This window comes from Papio anubis, chromosome 1 (assembly GCF_008728515.1).
Source record: "Papio anubis isolate 15944 chromosome 1, Panubis1.0, whole genome shotgun sequence".
In the NCBI taxonomy this organism is placed as follows: Eukaryota; Metazoa; Chordata; class Mammalia; order Primates; family Cercopithecidae; genus Papio; species Papio anubis.
Window position 1 is genome coordinate 109,617,755 of NC_044976.1, and position 23,168 is coordinate 109,640,922.

At 44.1% G+C, this 23,168-nt stretch overlaps 1 protein-coding gene and 1 long non-coding RNA gene across 7 annotated transcripts in view; one reads left to right on the forward strand and one right to left on the reverse strand.

Moving 5' to 3' along the window:
- The first annotated feature begins 1,757 nt into the window (after positions 1–1,757).
- CHI3L2 (chitinase 3 like 2) lies at positions 1,758–22,758 on the forward strand. 5 transcript variants are annotated; one of them, XM_031651926.1, is made up of 12 exons: positions 7,050–7,482; positions 7,917–8,123; positions 9,858–9,887; positions 10,772–10,973; positions 11,272–11,328; positions 14,230–14,380; positions 14,945–15,069; positions 15,327–15,456; positions 18,062–18,244; positions 20,635–20,751; positions 21,543–21,682; positions 22,535–22,758. In XM_031651926.1, the coding sequence occupies exons 2-11, from the start codon at positions 8,084–8,086 to the stop codon at positions 21,678–21,680; spliced, it is 1,173 nt and encodes a 390-aa protein (XP_031507786.1). In that variant the 5' UTR covers positions 7,050–7,482; positions 7,917–8,083; the 3' UTR covers positions 21,681–21,682; positions 22,535–22,758. The 5 variants fall into 5 exon arrangements, with proteins under 5 accessions (XP_021777824.2, XP_009213453.2, XP_031507786.1 ...); XM_009215189.3 differs by lacking the exons at positions 7,050–7,482; positions 7,917–8,123 and adding an exon at positions 1,762–2,453; XM_009215195.4 differs by lacking the exon at positions 7,050–7,482 and having other exon boundaries at positions 7,606–8,123.
- The window catches only part of LOC103887694, an 84,590-nt gene continuing 75,422 nt past the window's right edge, over positions 14,001–23,168 (reverse strand). For both annotated transcript variants that reach the window (XR_004176846.1, XR_004176847.1), the window contains one exon: positions 14,001–14,081. This is a non-coding gene — a long non-coding RNA (uncharacterized LOC103887694). The remainder of the gene's footprint in view (positions 14,082–23,168) is intronic.

Below are 23,168 nucleotides of genomic sequence, written 5' to 3' on the forward strand. Positions count from 1 at the left end.
AAATGTGTGAAGCATTTAACTTCCATGCTGGTTAGTGTAGGCTGTGAAGATGAGTTAGCGTGCATAGAGGAAGTAGAGGGACTGAAACTCAGGGTGGGTGGGTGGGTGGGGAGGAATTTACCCAAGACAAAGCTATTGTTAGACCTAGGAGGAGAAGGCTGGTGTTTGGCATCCTCGGGCTGTGCTTTCACACTCAAGCTACATCATCTATTCCCCGGCTTAGCTGCTCTGAGCACTGCCTCCTCCTCAGTTGTCTCCTCAGTTATGTCTTCCAGCACTTGGGATGCTGACTTCTTCAGCCAAGCCCCCTCGAAGCCCTCCCCATACCCACATTCAGATAAAGTGGAAAGAGGTTTTCCATCCCAAGTGTATCAGATCATTTGGAAAAACCAAGACCCACTAGCTCCATCGTGAGCCAGTGGATGAGCTTTCTGATTGTCCCTACTTTGACTCCTGCTTCCGATTTGCCCAAAGGCCCCCTCACCACCATGCAGCCTGCAATATGAGACCATGTCTGTGAAACCGTGCCAGGAGCAGCAACACGTAAGCAAACTGGATTCTTTAAACAACAATTGGAGCAATAAGCGTCTGCCTCGGTGTGCCAGGCCACAGAGGGCACAGGCAAAAGGCCTGTCTTCTCAAGAAGCACTGATTCTAGAGACTGGCTGCCCACCGTGGGGTTCAGTTCGCAGAAAACACCCTGCTGCCAGTGGCTTCAGGGTCTGCCTCAGACGCAGATAAGGCAAAGGATCTCTTTGCCCAAGGTCATGACTTACCAGGGGAGCCCATAACTTGTGGCTGAATGAGGAGGGCGTATAAAGACCCAGGCATTTTAGTCTGAAGTGAGACAACTCTGATGGACGTCACTTGCTCTGGATCTCCCAGCTAGGTTGGCTGAAGCTTTGTCGGAGCTGCGTCCAAACTCAGCCTCTTCCTCTGCCCAATCTTGCTCCCTCTTTCCTTTCACAACTGATAATTCCTAATTAACAACTTGTGCCCACACTTCACACGTGCTTCCAGGGGGCCCAACCCGTGACACAGGGAATGACCATGGTCATGGGCTTTGGCATCTACTGTCCAGTCCAGTTTCCCTGCAGACAGGGAAAGGTCAGGTCAGGCAGGGGATGATGACTCCACAGAACAGTCACCCTGACATCACAGGCTTCAGCTTCTCAACACTTTTTATCTCCCTTCTTTATTTTTATTTTTATTTTTTATTTTTATTTTTTTTTAGATGGAGTCTTGCTCTGTTGCCCAGGCTGGAGTGCAATGGCACAGTTTTGGCTCACTGCAATCTCTGCCTCCTGAGTTCAAGTGATTTTCTTGCCTCAGCCTCCTGAGTAGCTGAGATTACAGGCACCCTCTATGCCCAGTTAGTTTTTGTATTTTTAGTAGAGATGGGGTTTCACCATGTTGGCTAGGCTGGTCTTGAACTCCTGACCTCAAGTGATCCACCCACCTCAGCCTCCCAAAGTGCTGGGATTACAGGCATGAGCCACTGCATGCGGCCAACCTCCCTTCTTTATCAATGTGACAGAAAGTTGAAATGAAGATGAATTACTGGGACATGAGATCAGATCATGTTTACTGAGTGTACACTCTGAGTCAGGTACTATGCTAAGTGCTTCACTTGCATTATCACATTTCATTCCCTCAAACAACCTCCCAGGGAGGTAATCTCATTATCCCCATTTTATAAAGCCCCTTGCCTCTGTCTTATGAGAGTTGGGGCGGCCTGAAGGCAATGAGTGATGATCTCAGATGCCCTCCAGGCTCCTGGCCTGTCTTCTACAGCAGGAATCCCTGTGAGCAGCTTCATTTTCATCGCTGGCTCCTGCTTATCTCCTCTTTTTCCTCCTTCCTCCTCCAGTCCTCAGTTCTGCAGATCTGGCAGCACCTGCTCAGACCCCACCAGTACATCAGAGGCACTTTCAATGCCCATCCCCCACCCTCAAAAATAGGAAGAGGAGAAACTCTCAGACCACATCCTGCATTCTAGCAAAGTTCCCACCAGTGGTTCAATTCAGGCAAACATTTATGCGACATCTTCCAGCTCATAGCTAACCTAGCAACCACCAAAGCTGGGCTCCCAAGAGGTCATTCATTCACTCATCAGCAATGGACTACCAGTGATGGACCTGCTATGTGGAGGGGTGGAAACTGGAAGTGTACAGATGAGTGATTCATTCATTTATTCTTACACTTTTTCACCTAACAGTGACTTACTGAGGTCTTATTTTGTTTGAAGCACAGGTCCTAAAGATGTGGTGGGTAGTGAAAAAGAGTCTTGATCTCATGTTCCACTTAGTGGAAGAAATAGGAGTTACAGTCCATTATCAAACAACTTTGTAACAGTCCAGTCATACGCACAAAAAGTCCAGAAGAATGTGCAAGAGATCTGTAGTTTGGGATGATGGATCATAACATCTCACACATAATGGGTCTCAGACAAGGTGAGTATTGAGGTGGCTGCTGCAGTTTGTTTTCTTCCTCCCTGGTTCTGCACTGGGCCCAGGTCTTTCTATTTAGACTCTCTGGGTGCCTCACAGACCCACTGCTCTCCCCAGGGAGCACGTGTCTCTCTCTGAACCTGCTACCTCTTCTCCCCCACGCCCCGTCCCAGCAGGCACTTGGCCTCTTTAAACCTCCCTCCAGTGTCCTCCCTTATTGATGGCCACACTGAGCAAGTATCCCAAGTGTCCCATGCTGAGATATGTTAAAAGAGCCAGCTTTTCCTCAGCCTTGAAGCACATTAACAGACGTCCCTTTCTGTTACACCAGTCTTAGGCCTGAATCCGGCCCCAGAAAGCAAGATGGGACAGCGCCAAGCCTCAGGAATGCAAGTGTGTTAGAGCAAACAAGAAAAAGCCACTTTGCTATATTTAGAACAGAGCATTTCTTCTTCCTTCATTTTTATTTTCGTTTTTCCCTTTGATCTTCCCTGGTGTTCTCCCTCTGCATTCTCTGTTTTGGGTCATACTTATTTCTGCAGTGAACAAGATTATGACATCACCCCTCTCTCCTCACTCGTCCTTCCAACATTTCTGAGACAACTCCGGGGCCAAGAAGAGACTGAGAAGCTGGGGGAGGTAGGACCTTCCCAGGACACCTGCCTAGCGCCAACTAGGTGTTGAGCTGCCTACCAACAACCACCAGAGGGCACCCCTTCCCCATGCCTCTGCTGCGGAGGCTCCTTCGGGAGTCCAGGCTTGGGATGGGTCAGAAGTGCTGCAGGCCGTGGACACAGGCTTGTATCTGGACAGTGACAGTGCCTCTGCCTCATCACTGACTAATAGAAGGCCACCTTTCATTGTTATTTCCTCGCTGTGGGGCAGAACTGGGTTCTGAATTTTTCCTCAAGCAAATCCCCAAAGCATACTTGTAACCTAACCTTGGGTTAATAAGTGTAGTTTTTCCCACCTTTAGGGATTCAAGTTCCCCCTGGGGTTTGGAATGGAGGTAGATCCTGCCTTCACAGGCCCCTGTAAATCAAGGGGAATCGAAAGTGGCATTTAAATCTGGCCTTATATGCCAAGAAATGGACATCCTCATGCTTCCACCCCGCTGGTGATCTCAGTTCCCATCATACCCCTACACTCTCATTAAGTCACACTTGTTCCCACGTCTGCCACAGAGTTTCAGAGTCCAACTCTGAGACTTCACTAAAACTGGTCTCCTTGTGTGTTTCCTATTCTCCTCCTGGCAATGCCCAGATCCTCCTTCTAATCCCTTCTCGAAGCTTGCTTTCAGGACGAAGCCAGCCGGGTCCCTACCAGGGCAGTGTGGCCTTTCTATTCTCTGCAGTCCTCCATTCTTTCTGTCCCACTGTGGGGTTTGTGTTTAATTCTCTGCTCCTTTATCCTGCCTCTTACATATCTCTTTCCTAAGCTAGATGCAAAAATTGAAAATCAGATTGGCAGACATAAAAATATTTTTTAAATTATATAATGAAAACAATATAAACACAATAGGAAGTAAAAACTGAAAAAAAATACAATAATATGATAATGGATTAATTTATATAATACAGAGAATTCCTAAAAAGCCATACCAAAGAGATGGAGAATCCAATAGAAATGGCCAGGCAACTCAGAGAAGGAGAAAAAGTATTGGCCAATAAATGTATACATTAAAACGTTGTCCCACCTTTAGTTTTAACATAAATTAAAATAAGAAGGCATAATTTTAATATAAAAGATAGACTGATAATACTCATTATTTATTGTTTACTAGAATGGGGGTAATAAGCATGACCCATATGTATTTGGAAGGAGTACATGCTGAAGCACAGTTTGAAATGTAGTATAAAAATAGTAAATGGATGTCTTTTATACAAAATCATCTCGTTGCAGAATTATCTGTGACTGTGAAATTTGGAAACAACTGAAATATTCATCAATGGGAGATATAGTCATTGAAAATCACATATAAATTGATATTCTCTATTTTGATGATGTGAAAGGATGCTTTGCCATAAATTGTTGAGGGTGGGGGAGAAAGAGAGAGAGAGAGTGTGTGTGTGTGTGTATGTGTGTGTCAAGAAAGAGGAGAGAGAGAGAGAGAAAGAGAGAGAGAGAAGGGAGTTAGGGATGATACATACCAAAATTGTTAACGGTAGTTTCTTTAGAGAATGAATAGGTACTTTCATTTTCTGCTTTATATATTTTAATATCCTTAGGGTTTTGCTGCAATGTAAATTTGCTACAATTAAATTTTTCAAATTTCTTTTTGAGACAGAGTTTCGCTCTTGTTGCCTAGGCTAGAGTGCAATGACGCAATCTCGGCTCACTGCAACCTCTGCCTCTTAGGTTCAAGCGATTCTCCTGCCTCAGCCTCCCAAGTAGCTGGGATTACAGGCATGTGCCACCATGCCTAGCTAATTTTTTGTATTTTTGGTAGATACAGGGTTTCTCCATGTTGGTCAGGCTGGTCTCGAACTACTGACCTTAGGTGATCTGCCTGCCTCGGCCTCCCAAAGTGCTGGGATTACAGGCGTGAGCCCCCGTGGCCGGCCTAATTTTTTAAATTTCAAGTATGAGGAAAAAAGGAATAATTTGTTTATATGTTTGTCTCCCCTACTAAACACATAAGTCATTAGAAAGCTGGAATCAAATTATATTTGGTTCATATTTGGTTTACTGTATAAATTTATACAGTGACTGACAAAGAGTAAACACTCCATTATTTTTTTAAATTAATTTTCTTTTATACATTTTAAGGGTGGATGCTTTATTTAGCACATACTTCATTCTCCATAATGTTATATTTTCCTGTATTTATACATTTGCCTCCCCAAGTAGAGTACAAGTTTCTTTTTTTTTTTTCTTTCTTTTTCTTTATTTTTATTTTTATTGTTATACTTTGAGTTCTAGGGTACATGTGCATAATGTGCAGGTTTGTTACATATGTATACTTGTGCCATGTTGGTGTGCTGCAGCCATCAACTCATCAGCACCCATCAACTCGTCATTTACATCATGTATAACTCCCAATGCAATCCCTCCCCCCTCCCCCCTCCCCAGAGTACAAGTTTCTTGAGGCAGATCAAATAGGGACTCTACAAGCTCTTACTAGTTCTTTACAAGGTATAGATTTTTCCGTAAGTGTTTGCTGTACTTGTTGGATGCTGAAGGACTGAAAGCCATTTTTCCTCCTTGGGCTCCAACTCCCCCCCCCCGCCCCCGCCCCACATTATCTTCCTCTTCCACAGTGGGGTTTGAGTTTAGAACATAGTAATGTCTCTTGTGACTTTGAAAGATTAGGAGTCTAGTAAGGAATGTCTCCAAGTTAGGTTTTCAGTTGGAATGGGCACTGGAGCAGATGAAGACCTTGCTTAGGAGAGAATCCACGGCTTAAGCCTGGAAGGAAACTTGTTTAAGAAAAAATTTGCAAATAATTGCCATGACCTTGACCATGAAAGTCAAAATCTGATTGACTAAGTTTTCTCTTTTAGTCCTGGGTTCATCATTTTCTAGAATTAAAATGTCAGGATAAAAAAGATACATCTCTCCATTCACCAACATAATAAGTCGTAATGTCAGGAAAGCAGAGATAAAACGTTAATGCCTTTCTTTACTGTACTCTGAGTGCCAATCTGATCATCTGATTGAAGTACAGAGATAGACGCCTGCAAAGCAATGCCAGCGAGAGTGAATGCACAGGCACACTTGTAAAATGCTACATTTACCTCCTTCAGCAGGGCAGGAAATACCTACCATAAGATGAAAAGATCACAGTTCAAACTAACAAAGAATGCCATGAGTGCTTGCTTTTTCTTTAGACGGAGTCTTGCTCTGTCACCCAGGCTGGACCATGAGTGCTTTCTTAAACCTCATTTTAAATTTGGAAGAAGAATGGATACATTGGTATGTATAAGAAGTTTAGTATGAACCCATACTATATTTTGTTATCAACAAAGAAACAAGAACAAAATTGGCACCCTCTCAGTAAGCTGAGCTGAGGTATTTTCACACTGAAGGTTCTGCAGGCTTCTGGAGCCCTTGAGAACTGAGTAGGTAGGTTCAGGCAGCTATAACAAAATACCACAGACTGGGTGGCTTAAACAACAAACGTCTATTTCTCACAGTGTGAAGGTGGGGAAGTTTAAAACCAAGCTGCACACAGATGAGGTGTCTGGCGATGGTCCTCTTCCTGACCTGCTGAAAGCCGCCTACTCGCTGCATACTCACATGGAAAACAGAGATAATCTCTTTTGTGTCTAGTTTTGTAAGAGTACTAATCCCATTCATGAGGACTCTACCCTCATGATCTGATTACCCCAATGCCCTTTCTCCATAGACCATCACACTGGGACTTAGGGCTTCAACATGTACATTTTGGGTTGCACCGAGGAGCCAGTTATGAAAAAGGCCCTGGGAGATAGGCAGGGAGAAGATGTGCAAGGCCCTGAGGATCTGAGCCTTTGAATCTGGAGTGCAAGTCCATTCTCACAGGTTAAGGCAAGATCCTGAACAAACATTTGTTGAGGTTTTTCTTTTTGAGTTTCACATAATTCTTTCTTTTTTTTTTTTTTTTTTTTTTTGAGACAGAGTCTTGCTCTGTTGCCCAGGATGCACTGCGGTGGTGTGATCGCAGCTCACCATAACCCCACCCTCTGGGGCTCACTCAGGTGATCCTCCCACCTCAGCCTCCCAAGCAGCTGGGATTATCAACATGTGCCACTACGCCTGGCTAATTTTTCCTTCGCATACTTCTTGTACTTGCACAGTGGAGACAGACATAGACACCAATACACCATGATACAGTGTGAAGGAATGAAAGGAAATAGAATGCACTGTAGGCAGAGGTGCCAGCTAGTCTTGGCTCAGGGGGAAGTGGGAAGAGCTACAGAGAAGGTGTCATTGGAGGTGCCTGGTAAACAATAGCTGTTGTCGGGTGCGGTGGCTCGCGCCTGTAATCTCAGCACTTTAGGAGGCCAAGGCAGGAGGGTCACTTGAGCCCAGGAATTCAAGACCAGCCTGGGTAATGTAGTGAGACCCTATCTCCAATTTTTTTTTTTTTTTTTTTTTTAATTAGCAAGGTGTAGTGGTGCATGCCTGTGGTTCCAGCTACTCTGGAGGCTAAGCTGGGAAGATCCTTTGAGACTGGGAGGTTGAGGCTGCAGTGAGCCATGATTGTGCCACTGCACTCCAGCTGGGGTGATAGAGCAAGAGCAAGACCCCGTTTCTAAAAAACAATAAGCAGGCCAGAGGTGGTGTGAGCACAGAGAGAGGTGGGGGCAAGAAGAAGGAGACAGACTGGGATGATGAGGAAGGAGATTCAGGGCTGAGGGTGATACCAGGAGGCAGAGCCTGAGTATCACCTCCTTCCCTTCTCCAGGACCAGGTCCCTTTTAGGTGAAACTAGATGAAAAGGACTCTTCAGCAGCTGTCTTCACAGCTACTAATTTCTGGCAGGTCAGAGCTGGCATTGCTCAAATCTGGGCTTCGTTTCCGAGAAGTTTCACAAGTCTGCCAGGGGAAGTCCCTGGACTTCTTGCTGCTTTCATGTAGGGCAGGCTGTCGAAACCTCAGTGGATAAAAGACCTAGAGAATGTGCATCCCAGAAGAAGCTGGTCAGGGATATGGGAGCAACCACCATGGAACAGAAGTCTCTCTGGGCAGGTGAGCATCGGGGTTGATAATTCAGCAGGAAAGTTGTTGAGGAAGAAAGAGGTAACAGGTCTGTAGAAGAAGTGATCTTCCTCCTTTCATGGGATTTCAGTCTTTCTGTTGACCTTAGTGTCAAAAAATTTCAGGCCAATGCAACTGTCGTAGGGGAACGACCTGATCTTTCCTGAATGGGCAAGAAGGCAGCAGTAGCTGGAGCCCTTTGCACTGGCAGGATGTTCTCAGTTTGCACAGAGGTGCTTCTTGTCCACATTAGAACTGGAGCTAAGACAGGAAAGAGGCCAAGTTTTCTTAGTCTCTTAGTGTATGAGCGTCGTATTGGGAGTCACATCTTTCATGGGTCACAACTTTTGGAGAGCTTCACATTTCTCATCTGCAGAATGATTTATTGAATTAAATGTTTTCTGAACTCTCCCTTTCAACTCTAAAGTTCTGATCCAAAACTCTGGCTTTTGTGATGGCCGGGAACTGGGATGAGAGTGGGGATGAGGCTAAACAGGGCTATGAGTGAACGAGGGACGTTTACCAGGAGGCGAAGGGAGGGTAGGGAATATGTCTGCTGGAGGAAAGAAATCATTTCTTTGTGTCCATACCTCTTTCACCTTGTCTTACCCTCTCAAGCCATGAAGCACCCACTTGGCAAGAGCCTTTTGGGTTCCCTGTTGAACTCAGCTTAGCCCTGGACCCACCCTTGACAGGGTAGACAGTAGGGAGGCCACACTTTGGAGAAGGGCCTGGAGGCTGACCTGAGAGTGGATGTGCCAAACAGAATTTCTCTGACCATTTACACAGTGAGTGTGTGGAGAGCCAGGGCCTAACCTCCCTGCCTAAAAAAACATGTGAATCATCAGGAGAGAACATTAGAGCCCTGTTTTCCAGCCCTAAGCTCTGCAGGGGAGGAATCAGCTCCAGCAGCTGTGTCATTGAAAGTTTTCTCTCCTTTTTGGCTGCCTCTTTCCTTCGCTTTCGGACCTCTAGGGGTTTCGGAGTGGACAATATCCCCAGGCTGGGGGAATTGCAGTTCCAGGAGTCTTGTCCATGGGGCAAAGTTTCTAGGATCCAGAGGTCTGCTCTTTCTTTCCTTTAGGAGGATGTGTTAAGTATAGAATAATCTCACCAGTCTTCCAAGGGTAGATGTCCTATGGAGAAGAGACTGGGCGTAATCTCAAACGTAAGTGTAAAGCACCACCAGGACCAGCTCACACTGCTTACCTTGTTGTAAGAATTAATTGTTTTTACATAGGGTGACCATCTCATTTTGCCTGAAAGAGTTCTGGTTAAGCTATCGTCCCAGGGAAATTATTAATAATGCTCCTTTTCACTCTTTGAAGGGTCTCATTGGGCAATAAACTATATGGTTACCCTACCTATATTCAGCTCCAGACTAGACTGTGAGCTCCTTGAGTGCAGGGAAGGCATTAACTGCATTGTAATTTCCCCAGTGCAATACTTAGCACAGAGCATAAGATTCAATAGAACTTTGTTGGATAAATGAATGAAAAAATAAATTCCCAGCTTGGAAAATGTTTCTGCCTAGGAATGTAGAGACACAAGGCACCCCAGGGCCGGGGAACCTCAAGGTCCTGTAAAGAAACCTGTGGCTGGGGAGCCCAGATGAAGTGTGGCTCTATCTTGTATGTGAGCACACCCACATTTTCACGGCCATTATCTGGTACAGCAGAACCAGGTTTGGCTCAACAGATTTCTCTTTCCACCCATCTATTGCAGGTGTAGTGGTCTTGCTGCTTCTCCAGGGAGGTAAGTAGTCAGTCACTACCGCCTGGATCTCCTGGCTTGGTTGGGTGCTTTCATTTTTGATGTCCAGTTTCTTTTTCTGCTACATGCTTTTTCTCTTGGTTACGCTCTCCGGTTCTGCCACTGACATATTTATGACAGAGTTTTTGTTCTCTGTATCATTTTGTGTATCCCTTCTTCTAGCTCTTTTTGAGCCACTCTCTCTCTCACCCCTCCCCCATACCTGGCCTCAATAGGTGTGTGTGTGTGTGTGAGAATACAAACATACACAATGTTTGTATTATCTGTTTCTCTACTGATCTGTGTCATCCATCCATCCATACACACTGAATCTTAGTGCTCCATGGGTGTTTCATATGTTGATGGTATTTCTGTCTCTCAATGTATTTTATTTTTTTAAATTTTTTTGAAACGGGGTCTTACTGTGTGGTCCAGGCTGGAGTGCAGTGGTGTGACCATGGCTCACTGCAGCCTGGACCTCCTAGACTCAAGCAATCCTCCAACCTCAGCCTCCTGAGTAGCTGAGACTACACCCGGAGACTGCACCACTACACCCGGCTAATTTTTAAATTTTTTGTAGAGATGGGGTTTCTCTATGCTGCCAGGGCTGGTCTTAAACTCCTGGGCTCAAGCAATCCTCCTGCCTCAGCCTCCCAAAATACTGGGATAAGAGGTGTGAGCCACTGTGCCCAGCCTCAGTGTATTTCTTAACTGGGGTCTGGGTACTCAAGAGCCAGCACTAAAGGCCCAGGCTGAATGGCCCTCAGAGGCTCTAGCAGAATGAGCAAATGATACAATGGCTGGCTGTCTTGGGGAGAAAGTTGTGGCTTTCTGGGCTCTAAGGCAATAGCACTAGAGTCTCATTGGCTCTCTTCACTCCACTCCAGGATCTGCCTACAAACTGGTTTGCTACTTTACCAACTGGTCCCAGGACCGGCAGGAACCAGGAAAATTCACCCCTGAGAATGTTGACCCCTTCCTATGCTCTCACCTCATCTACTCATTCGCCAGCATCGAGAACAACAAGGTTATCATCAAGGACAAGAATGAAGTGATGCTCTACCAGACCATCAACAGTCTCAAAACCAAGTCAGTAAGATGAGGGTAGAAGCATCCAGCATGGATTTTAGAGGAGGGAAGCTGGTTTTAAGCTGGGCCTAAGACCTACTGTCTCATTCATTCATTCATTCATTCCTGTGTATTTCTCTGGGTGTATTTCTGATCCTAACTGTTCTCACCACTGCTTCATCCCTTCACTGAACTTCACTTTGGTTCAAACAGCCAGGCCCTAATTGTCCATATTCTCTACACTTAAGAACTCTGTTCTTTAGACAAAGGCTTCCCTGGCAGCCAGAAAATAAATAATCATCTTATTCTTCTGCTTCAGGAATCCCAAACTGAAAATTCTCTTGTCCATTGGAGGGTACCTGTTTGGTTCCAAAGGGTAAGACTACATCTTTATTTTTTGTTCATTTCCCGATGTAATTTTTGATCATCACCACTTTTCTTCCTCCTGAGAAGATATATTAAACTAGGCTTTAAGAGGTCTTCCCTTGGCCAGCTGCAAAACTGATCTGAGTTTTGTCACAAGAAGAGGTGCAGCACTAGATTTCCTGGGGTGTTTGAAGGAATTCTTCTGGAGCTTAATACAAGCCCAGACACTCAAGGCTTGAAAGTGGGCCATGAACAATACTCAGAAAATTCTTAATTATTTGCATGAATGTTTTTCCCTTTATGGATTATAGAGATAGTTTTAATTGGAAAGTGCAAATTATTTTAAATTACTTGAGAGTTTGACTTTGCACCCTGGGATGGTTTGGATGGGCTGCTTCTGCTTAGAAGCCCCGCCTTGGACCATGGCAGTCAGTGGACTACCATGTCTGGGATCATGGCTTCGCAGCCAAATGGCCTGAGCACCATCAGAGCAGCAGAGGAGACAATCGGTTCTGCTTTGCTTAAAACCAAAATAACCATTGATACAAAGCACACATTCGAAGTAATATTTTCTACTCACATGAAAATGATATCCCACTCACATCACGAGCTAAATGAAAATACGTAAGGATAAATATCACATTTTTTCAATCTTCAACTACAGTTTATCTAATTTTGAATTTCTTCTGCTTTATTATTTAAAGTGTTAACATCTTAAAAAGTCCAGAGATCTTAAACTCGGCTAGGAGAGTCTTGGAGTTTTTACAGAAGTCTGATAGTACAACTTGTGAAACCTGTCAGTACTGTTACAGCCAGAGTAGGCAGAGAGAAGAAGCAGTGTTAGAAGACCTATGGAGATTTCTGCACACAGAAAGAAGGAAGAAAGATCAGGCTACCTAACTTTTTTGGTTCTGTGTTAACCCCTCCATGAACACCCTTCAATATGAATGGGCTTCCATGGCACCCATCCTTCTAATTCTCAAATTCTCTTCCTTTCCTAATACTTGCTTAGGTGTTGATGCAAATAAAAATGTCTTCATTTATTCATTCATTCTTGCATTCATTCATTCATTCAGTAAATAATTGCTTACCAGTTTAGTGGTTAAAAGTAGAACTTTGGAGATAGATATATTTGGTTTGAATTTCCCTTTAGACGCATGCAAGCTGTGTGACTTCTGTCAAGTTCTTTAATGTCTGCATGCCGCAGTTTTCTTTAACTATACAATAAGAATAATAACAGAATTTACCTCAGGGTGATGTAGAGGCAGGCAATGCAAGCTGCGTAGCATAGTGCCCATGTGCAATAAGGGCTCAATGGTTGCGGTAATCATTATTATATGATTATTGTTGTTATTATTAGGTAAATGCCAGACTTTGTGCCAGGTGCTGTGCAGAATAATTACATATGTGTAACACACAAACTTGCTTCTAAGGAACAAATTAGTAAATTTCTATTGAATGGGCATGTCTCCTAAAATTGCAGGCATTTTCCCAGAGGCTCAGGTGCAATGGCTTTCTAATTATTGTAAGCACTTTCAAATGCAAGAGAAAAGCTAGAAACCTTTTTCCACCATGGTTTCCTGATACCAGGCCAGTTTCTTGCTATCTCTTCCACTTCAAAGATGAGATACACGCAGGAATCAAAATCTCAATTTAATATTGAATAAACAAAATTAATTCCAGGCTCTGAGAAAGCCTGGGGGTGGGAGGTATTGTAAGAGGTGAAAAGTGACACAACTTAAAGGTTATGTCCCCAGGAAAGTACTAGTATCTCATCTACAGCTTTGGGTTTTAAATGCTATTGGTGCCTATGGTGTGGGCATCTGAGAATCAATTTCATGGCTTCAGAATTCTAGTTCAGATGAAGCCCTTGAGGAGCTGCTGATTTCAAGTCCTGTTTTCATCAGAAATCCTGGGGGTGGGGAGATCTGCATTGCCTATTTGTGGCTGGGATGCTTGTTTGGGGACCATGAATTCACTGGAGTCCAGTCCTTTTTCTTGGAACTTCCCTAAATGTTACCCCCTTGAGGCACATGAAGCAGGATTAATACCCTCAGTCTCAATTTAGAGGTGGCCAGACTGGAACCCTGAGAGCGGGTTAATGACAAAGTGGCCATCAGAAAGGACTGTGACCTGGGACTTCAATCTAGCTCTCCTGATCCTAAGCCCACCACATTGCAAACTGCTTTTCCAAGGGTGTAAAGTGTTGAAGAAAACCAAAGCTGGACAGCATTTAAGCAGTAAAACAGATTTTATTCAGGAAATATTGCAATGGGGGAAAAAGACCTCAGTATGGTACTGGGTTCTATTCCAAAGGCAGCAAAGGCAAGTGAGGAAATACAGCCAAAGAGCACACTGGGGGAAATCAGTGGATGGAAAATCATAAAGAGGAAACATCAGGGCTAGGGGGATTCTTGCTAAATTGATTCAACAGGATTCCTGTCCTACCAAAGGATGCCAGAGTGATGAGATATCACCTGGGGGATGGCATGGGGTGAGTGATCAGGTACCAGGGGTAGGGGTTTCTCACTAAACTGACCTAGCAGGACTTTTGCTAGAATCAGACACGGCAAAGACAGACACAGAAGCCCAAGGTTGAGGTCCAGTTGAGAAGAGGGCTCAGAGAAGCCTACCTAAAGTTTGGTCAAGGCAGGAATCTTTGTCAAAGGCAGCTCCGTTACCCTCAGGAAGATCTGCAGAGAACCCAGTCTTCCTTTACCTGGCCGGATCAACATTCTGGCCCAACAATCCTTCTTCTCTCATCTGTTCCAAAAAGCAAAAGCATTAGAATAGACAAATTGTACGTGAATATTGGGGAAGAGAAGACTGCTCAGGATTTCTGTGAAAAATGTGTTACACCACAGATGTTACTTGTTCTTTCCAAAAAGACACTTGTATTGCTTCTTTCCAGGTTCCACCCCATGGTGGATTCTTCTACATCACGCTTGGAATTCGTTAACTCTGTAATCCTGTTTCTGAGGAGCCATAACTTTGATGGACTGGATGTAAGCTGGATCTACCCAGATCAGAAAGAAAACACTCATTTCACTCTGCTGATTCATGTAAGTCAGATGCCATGGTGTACTCAGTACTCTGACCTCCAGAATCCACAGCCACATTGGGAGACATAAGGAAGAGATTGAGTGTGGTGGGAAGACACAACCCCAGGCTTTCTGAAGCCCCCACTGATGACAGAAAAGCCCCTGTTCCTATTTTAAGGCAGGAACAATATGAAACAATGGAACCCCCTTGTATGGTTATTTTGATGTTCTTCTTTTTGATGAAGAACATCAAAATAAAGCAACATCCATATCAAAGAGTGTGTAGCCATAGGATTTCCTGGGTACTGAGGTAGCCTCATAGAAGATCTATCAGATAGATCCGAAAATCTGTTAGGTAGAAACCAAGATGATTATTTCCTGGGTACAGTGAGGTTGGGGTCCTCCTGCCTAATGTGGAAACTTCCTGAGCCGATACAGGCACAAGGCATCCCCATATGGGATGGAGAGGAAACGGCTGACCTTTTCCATCTAATGTGGTTCTAAACCTCATAGATTCCAGGCAAGAAGCTTAGCGCTGTACTCGGGGAAGGGGAATCTAACACCTTGTTTCCTTGTTTTTCCTAGGAGTTAGCAGAAGCCTTTCAGAAGGACTTCACAAAATCCACCAAGGAAAGGCTTCTCTTGACTGCAGGTGTATCTGCCGGGAGGCAAATGATTGATAACAGCTATCAAGTTGAGAAACTGGCAAAGTGAGTACATCAGAGCAACTTTCCATCCCTCTGCTTCCAATCTGGTCCATGCAAATGATGCATCGCATGTTTGAGGGATGAGGGGAGAAGGAGGAGAGGGAAGGTCACTGTCCTAACCCTGTGTCATGCAGCCAGGAACAACTTTACAGAGACTTTCAGTCCTTCTAGCAGCATCATTCAAAGCTAAAACAATCACTTAACAATTGTTTCTACCACTGCTCTTCACAAAATTTCTCCCTTTGCTTTTGGCACTTTAGAGATCTGGATTTCATCAACCTCCTATCATTTGACTTCCATGGGTCTTGGGAAAAGCCCCTTATCACTGGCCACAACAGCCCTCTGAGCAAGGGGTGGCAGGACAGAGGGCCAAGCTCCTACTACAATGTGGTGAGTAGGCCAGTGGAACTGCAGGGGTACTGGCTGTGGGAGTGGGGCCGGGGAGAGTCCAGCATGTCTAGAGTTACTTCTGTCTTGAACTGAGGAAGAGCTATGAGCCCAAGAGGGAACTTGGTAGCCCCAAGAGCAAGTGAGTGCAGGAGAAGTGCTTTGACCAGGCACCAAAAAAATGTCATCTGGAAAATGTCAGAAGTGCTGATAGCTGAAGTGCCCTAAGCTCTGTCTCTGGCTCAGAGTGTCCCCCATCCCAGTCTTCTCTGGATTCTCCATCTTTGATACATTTCTTGGCATCTACACAGGTGAACAGAGCTTGTACCTTCCTGTGTCCGTCTACATTCCCTATTTAATTCTGTCTTTAAAACAACCCTATGAGGTCAGCTGGGTAGGAAGTGTTACTCCCACTTCACAGATGATGAAACAGAAATTCGTCAGATTCCATTGACTCTTCAAGGTCGTGTGATGTGAAGGTCCTGGTGGTAGGAAATGAAAAGTAAAAAAAAAGATAGTAATGTAATAATGTTGTTGATGCTGTTCTGGAACATAACGTATCCAGCCAATGAGTTTTCCTTGCCCACTGATTTATCAAGATAGGGGAATTGCAATAGAGAAAGAGTTTAAGTCATGCAGAATCGGCTGTATGGGAGACTGGAATTTTATTATTACTCAAATCAGTCTCCCTGGAAATTCAGGGATCAGGGTTTTTAAGGATAATTTTGTGGATGGGGGGTCAGACAGTGGGGAGTGCTGATTGGTCAGGTTGAAGATGAAATAATAAGGATTCAAAGTGGGTTTTTCTTGCTGTCTTTTGTTGTTGGTTGGGATCACAGAACTGGTTGAGCCAGATTCCTGGGTCTGGGTGGTGTCAGCTGGTGCATCAGAATGCAAGATCTGCAAAATATCTCAAGCACTGATCTGAGGTTTTGCAACAGTGATGCTATTCCCAGCTGCAATTTGGTGAGGCTTGGAATCTTGCAGCCTTTGGCCGCATGACTCCTAAACCATAACTTCTAATCTCATGGCTAATTTGTTAGTTCTACAAAAGCAGACTGGTGTCTAGGCAAGAAGAGAGTTTGTTTCCAAAAAGGGCTGTTAATCATCTTTGTTTGAAAGCTAAACTATAGACTAAATTCCTCTCAAATTGAGTTGGCTTACACCCAGGAATGAACAAGGACAGCTTGGAGGTTAGAAGCAACATGGAGTCAGTTAGCTCAGATCTCTTTCACTGTCACAGTTTTCTCAGTTACAATTTTTGCAAAGGCTGTTTCATATATATGGATGTATATTCCTAAAATTCTGGGAGAAAAAAATATCTGTGTTGCATGCTTCCAGGCCTTCATATTCAAAGTTACAAAATGGATCAGTCCAGAGCTAGATATGATTTCTGGTTGGCGTTTTCTAGGCCTTCATGTGGCTAAGTCACATCAGCCTCCTTCATTCCTTCCTCTCTGTCAGTTATCTTTAAGGATGAGGAGACTATCTTTGTCTTCTCTAACCCTTTATTTTGTTCTGAGAGCAGGAAAGCCAAAATTAGCCTCTTACCTCCCAATCTATCTGTAAACCAAAATTAAATTCTAAGCCCCCCAAATATCTGAACAAATCCCTCCTCTTGGCCAAGGGCATTCAAAGTTAATCTGAAAAATTAATTCAGGTCATGATGGGAAGTTGGGTGTCAGACATGCCTTGCAGCTGACCAGCACTAACATCAACACAGAGACCTTAAGACTGATAGAGCAGACTTTCTAAGTCTGATGAGAAACATTTACAATCTAATCTTTCGGAAGCCTGCTACCTGGAGGCTTTATCTGCACGATAAAACCTTGGTCTCTATACCACTTATCATAACCCAGACATTCCTATCTATTGACTCCAGGCCTTTAGATAATAACTCTTTCAACCAATTGCTAATCAAAAGATCTTTGAATTCACCTATGACCTGGAAGCTGCAACTTCTAGTTGTCCTGCATTTCTGGAGTGAACCAATGTACATCTTACATATATTTATTGATGTCTTATGTTTTCCTTAAATGTATGAAATCAAGCTGCAACCTGACCACTGTGGGCACATATCCTCGGGATCTCCTGAGAGCTGTGTCATGGGCCATTCGTCACTCATATTTGGCTTGGAATAAATCTCTTCCAATATTTTACAGAGTTTGACTCTTTACATTGACACATCCCACTGGGTTCAAGGTCATTGTGAGGCCTCATGGACCAGGAATCTGACAGCCACCTTTGTCAGTATTCACAATGAGCCATTGTGTAGACAAATCCCATAGGGATTTCGTGTTGACTCAAAAGGGAAAGGAAGATGGTGACAACCTTGATTTCATGTTTTCTAGGTTTCTTGACTGATTTCTTTTGTGATCCACCGTCTAGGTCCTTTCAGAAATTAGAAAAAGCTGCATAAGCCTCTTGCTGCTAAAGAGCATATGTGCGTTAAAACAAGCACTCTTGTCCTGGGGAGGTCTGGTCTTTTCACACTCAGATGTAGAAAAGAAACCAAGCAGTCACCTCTGTGAAGTTTGGAATAGAGGCTAAAAAAGGCCTGACACCTTTCTTTCCCCACTCTGAGCCTCCATCTCTCTTCCTATTCTAGGAATATGCTGTGGGGTACTGGATACACAAGGGAATGCCTTCAGAGAAGGTGGTCATGGGCATCCCCACATATGGGCACTCCTTCACACTGGCCTCTGCAGAAACCACTGTGGGGGCCCCTGCCTCTGGCCCTGGAGCTGCTGGACCCATCACAGAGTCTTCAGGCTTCCTGGCCTATTATGAGGTACCTGGAAACCACCTGTACCCTCAGCTCCCTGCCGTGTCTGGGTAGATATTCCAGCTTCAATCTGACAGCAAAGTAAAGCATTCTGAGTGTTGTGAAGGGGAAAGTTCACAGAACTACTGAACATGTGAAGGGATCTCCCAACTCTGGTTTGGGAGAGGGTCAGGGAATGCCCTCTGGAGGAAGTGAAATAAGCTGAACTCTGAAGATGAGACGGAGCTAGCCAGGAATGGGGATAGGTAGAGGAGGATGTGAGAAATTGAAAAAGGAAGACTACCCCAAGTTCTTGATTTGAGCAGCTAAGTGGATGGCAATGCCATTTACAGGAGATAGGGAAGACTGGAGGGAGAACAGAGTGGACATTGGTCCTGCTCATGAGATCAGTTTTGGACGTTCTGAGTGTGAAGAGCCTGTGGGACATATAGATAACAAGTGAGTCGTTGAATATATGGGTTTGGATCACAGCAGACCAGTCTGCACTAGAGAGGTAGATTCAAAAATATCAGCATAAAGGTGGTACCTGAAGCCAAACCATACAATGAGAAGTGCATGAGGCCCAAGACAAACCCAGGAACCTCCTACACCTGAGGGATGTGCAGAGGAAGGGGAACATATTAAGGTAACTGACAAGGAACTGCAAGAGGGTTAGGAGGAACCCACACAGATCTGTGCCAAAGACCTTAGAGAAGTGGGTGTTTCAAAAAGGAGGGAGTGGTCAAATGTGTCCAATTCTGTGCGGAAGTCAGATAGATCATAGGGATAACAAAATTGTTCAGTTAATTATACCATCATTTCTCTCTGCTCTCCAATCTGGGGAAATTTATTTAAAAAGCACAGGGGAAGATATAAATCTAACATTAGGTCAACCAACAGAAACTCTTTGGATGCTCTCATATCCCAAACACTGGGTACTGTGAAAGCTAGAAATAAGTAATTATCCATCCTTGTCTCTAAAGGGGTTATTGTCAAGGTGAAAAGAATGTAGAATACAGACATAACTAGTTAAACAAGAGTTCAAAAACAAGACAACTATAATATATTAATAAAATCAGAGAGGTATTGTAAAACAATATGGGATTCAATGACCAATGAATGGTGCAGAGTGACATGAGATCAGAGATGTGTGACTGGGGAAGGCTCCACGGAAGAGGAGAAGTTTATGCTGGGCCTTGAAGGATGAGTAGAAATTTGATCAGGTAGAGAAAAAATATATCATTCTATATCCTGGTCTATCTTTGGAGTCCCAGCCTGACCTCTCATTGTGAGTGTGGACATGCCATGGGCCCATGCTGAATGACTTGGCACCCACCAAGGTACCCATTTGGTGTAATGCTCAATTTTTCCTTTCACCTTACACATAGGAATGATTGACATATCATCAATTCAACAGGCAACAGGAATGGGACATGGGTCATTGTGAGAGTCCTCAATGAATCTCAGGGTGCCTGATAGATAGGAGGTGGGAGAGAGGCTGACCCATCCTAGGGTAGTTCTAGGTTGATAGCAATAACACTCTTAATTTAAGGGAGAAGAGAGGTCATTGCTCAGAATCTACTGGTAGGGTTATAATATCAACCACTAGATATGCACTTCCCATCTCATGGAAAGTTTGATTTGATTGTTCAGTTCATAATGACTCTAGGCCACTATAACTTTGACAGGTTGATATTTGCTTAAATATTCAACTTTCATTTTCTGCCCTCATTGTAGTAAGTGTGAATGTAGTTCATCCAAAAAGAGTAATCCAAAAGGGATTTTCTATGTGATGTTGAAATGCATTTTTTAATTGAAGATTTATCTTTTTTAGAGCTCTTCCTTATGCTAACAGAAAGAATGTCGCTAATAACAGAATGGGAGCCCCAGGACAGGGCATATTGGGAATGGGAGGGAACAGAGGGGGAGCAATGAGATTTAAGTGGAGATGCTACAAGATGAGGAATAGTGGTGATGGTCAGGATAATACTTCACATTTGTAAAGCACTTTACTGTTTTCAAAAATTTTTTTAATGTGTATTAGGTCATTTGATCCTAACAACAACACTGGAAGGTAGATATGTTGAAAGCATTATTATAATTATTTCCATTTTGCAAATGAAGAAATTGGAAGATTTATTGGTTGGTGCTGGGATCTGATCTGGAACTCAAGTATTTTCTGATTTCTAGCTGTTGTGTCTCCTCCTGATGAGACTTTAGCACAGACACTTCCCAGTGGTTCACCTTGGACCACCCACTTCGTATGATATATGTGGTCATTCCTCTCATTGTCTGATCCTTGGGATAAAGGTTCTGATATTTTCCCCAAGCCCCTAGTGGCTCACTGTCCTGTCTACCCCCACCAAGTTTCAAGAATAACCCATTACTGACCCTCTCGTTTCCCTTTCCTCTGCCAGATCTGCCAGTTTCTGAAAGGAGCCAAGATCACAAGGCTCCAGGATCAGCAGGTTCCCTACGCAGTCAAGGGGAACCAGTGGGTGGGCTATGACGATGTGGAGAGTATGGAGACCAAGGTAGGTGGGCAACAGGGTCTGGAACAGGCAGATGCTCCTTTAGGTGGGGAATGGGGATATGTAGTAAAATGCCTGAATACTCTTATGTTGAAAGAGAGAAGCTTCTGAGGCCCCAGACTCTAGGATGGGATCCAGCAGTCTCTATAGCTCAAGTCTAGTAGTGACTCTATGTCATACCTATGAGCAGCTGTGGTACAGGTAGACGAGTTGGAAAGGACACAAAAAAGAGTTGAGAACAAGTAAGTTTATTCTGATAAGTGAGGAGTGGAGAGAAGAGAAAGGCAAGAAGAAGGGAGAGGGAATAAAGGAGACATTGGTGCCTGTATAAGTAATCTACTTTGTTAATTATCTCAGGACAAACTGTTTAGTCCTTCTCATAGATTACCTAGCTAGGAGACTCCAGATTCCTGAGCCTACCAGTTCTTAGACCTTGGTAAGACATTTGCATTCCTTTCAGGGTTAGGGCAAAAAGGAGGCTTGAGTGTAATTGACAATCCTGGCCACTTGTCTTGTTAAGGGCTTCCTAGTTTCTTCCCTTATTATGGAGAGTTTTCTCAGCCTCCAAATATGCCAGACCTTGAGTGTGGTGACTCAAGTCAGAATGAGAGGTGGCTAATGCTGACTTGGTGGCTGTCTCTCCCTCAGCAATCTTACCCCTCAGGGAGTCTCTAACTCCAGAAAACCAGTTAGTCTACCGCTGTATTCTAAGCTGAGACCCTCATCTGAACCTGATATGGTCCTGGACATTTAGGGGTCACTTCTAATCTCTATGTGTCCTGTGCCTCCCATAGGTTCGGTTCTTAAAGAATTTAAACCTAGGAGGAGCCATGATCTGGTCTATTGACATGGATGACTTCACTGGCAAATCCTGCAACCAGGGCCCTTACCCTCTTGTCCAAGCAGTCAAGAGAAGCCTTGGCTCCCTGTGAAGGTAACAGTCCAGGCTGGAGCTGGGAGTGGGCAGAGAGATGGGCAGAACAGGGCACAAGAGACTGGGGGAGATCATCTTCACATATTTGGGCTAATCCTTTCTCATACTCCTTTGGCTCTTCTGCCATGTTTTCTTAGTGATTAGACTGGTTCTGCCCTTTTCATAGGTTTCCCATAGACTTTTAAAGTGATAATAATAATATTAATAAATTTTGGCTACCATTTATTGAGCATAGTATGAGCTAAGGACTTTCATTACGTATATATTAGGGATAAATATTGACTCCACCACAATTCTTGGTTACAAAATCATCAGCCTGTCTTAATTTTCTAAATCACAATAAATCTGACTCTGTGCCCTCAATTCACTTGACTGATGACAATTTCCATCTCAGTCACTACCTGATGCTCTTTTTCCCCACCCACAGTTGATCTTACTTAGTCTAGACATTTGTGAGCTCCCATGGTCATTATTGATACGCCTTTACCCAAGTCTCCCTATTACCTTGAAGGTCGGTGGCTTTGCTGCTGCTCCATCCCTGGGCCCCCAGTTCCCTAGGTGCGTTGTATATCCTCCTGTGCAGATGAAGGCTGTTGCTGACCAACCAGTTATGCTGTGATACATTGGTTCTAGGGCAGAGGGTGGAGTAGCAGGGCGCTGGGGCTCACTGCAGATGGACAACTAAAAAGGACTGGCTCTACTATCCTGGCAAAGGGCGTAGAACCATTTGAAAACTCCTGATTAGATAATTGGGTAGCAGCCTTCCAATTCTGAGCATCCATTGTTTAGTAACTTGATTTAGGCCTCAGTTTACTGAGTTGGGCTTTGAAATATTTTTCCTTTTGTTTCCAGGATTAACTTACAGAGAAGCAGGCAAGGTGACCTTGCTGCCTGCGGCCTGCTCTCTCCCAGGAATTCTAACGTGGGATTCCCCTTGCCAGGCTGGCCTTTGGATCTCTTCCAAGCCTTTCCTGACTTCCTCTTAAATCATGGATTGGACCTGGTTTTGTTTTCCTGCAGCTGTTGACTTGTTGCCCTGAAGTACAATTAAAAAAAAATTCATTTTGCTCCAGTAAGTATGGCCTCATTTGTTCAGTCCTTGACCCTGTGATATCAGGTTGTTCTGTTCCTCCTATTTGTGGGGTCCAGAGCTAAGGTGAAAATGAAAGTTTGCATATCATGTTTAAATATTAAAAACAGCTAACGTGCTGTTAAAATATGACTTATGCTCCAACATTAACACATACAACTTTGCAACCACTTGAAAGATCAGAACTTGAAAATTTAAAATTCTCAGACTCCTTGGAATTCCACATGAGAATTCCCATCTTTGCCTCTCACAGCAGAAGCCTCATGGGCATACTTGTGGACACTGTAGGCTTTGCATCCAAGCTTCATCTGCACTCTACCCTCTACCCTCAACCTCCAACACACACACACACACACACACCCCTCTGGGCTATGCATGTGCACACAAGCATTGTAG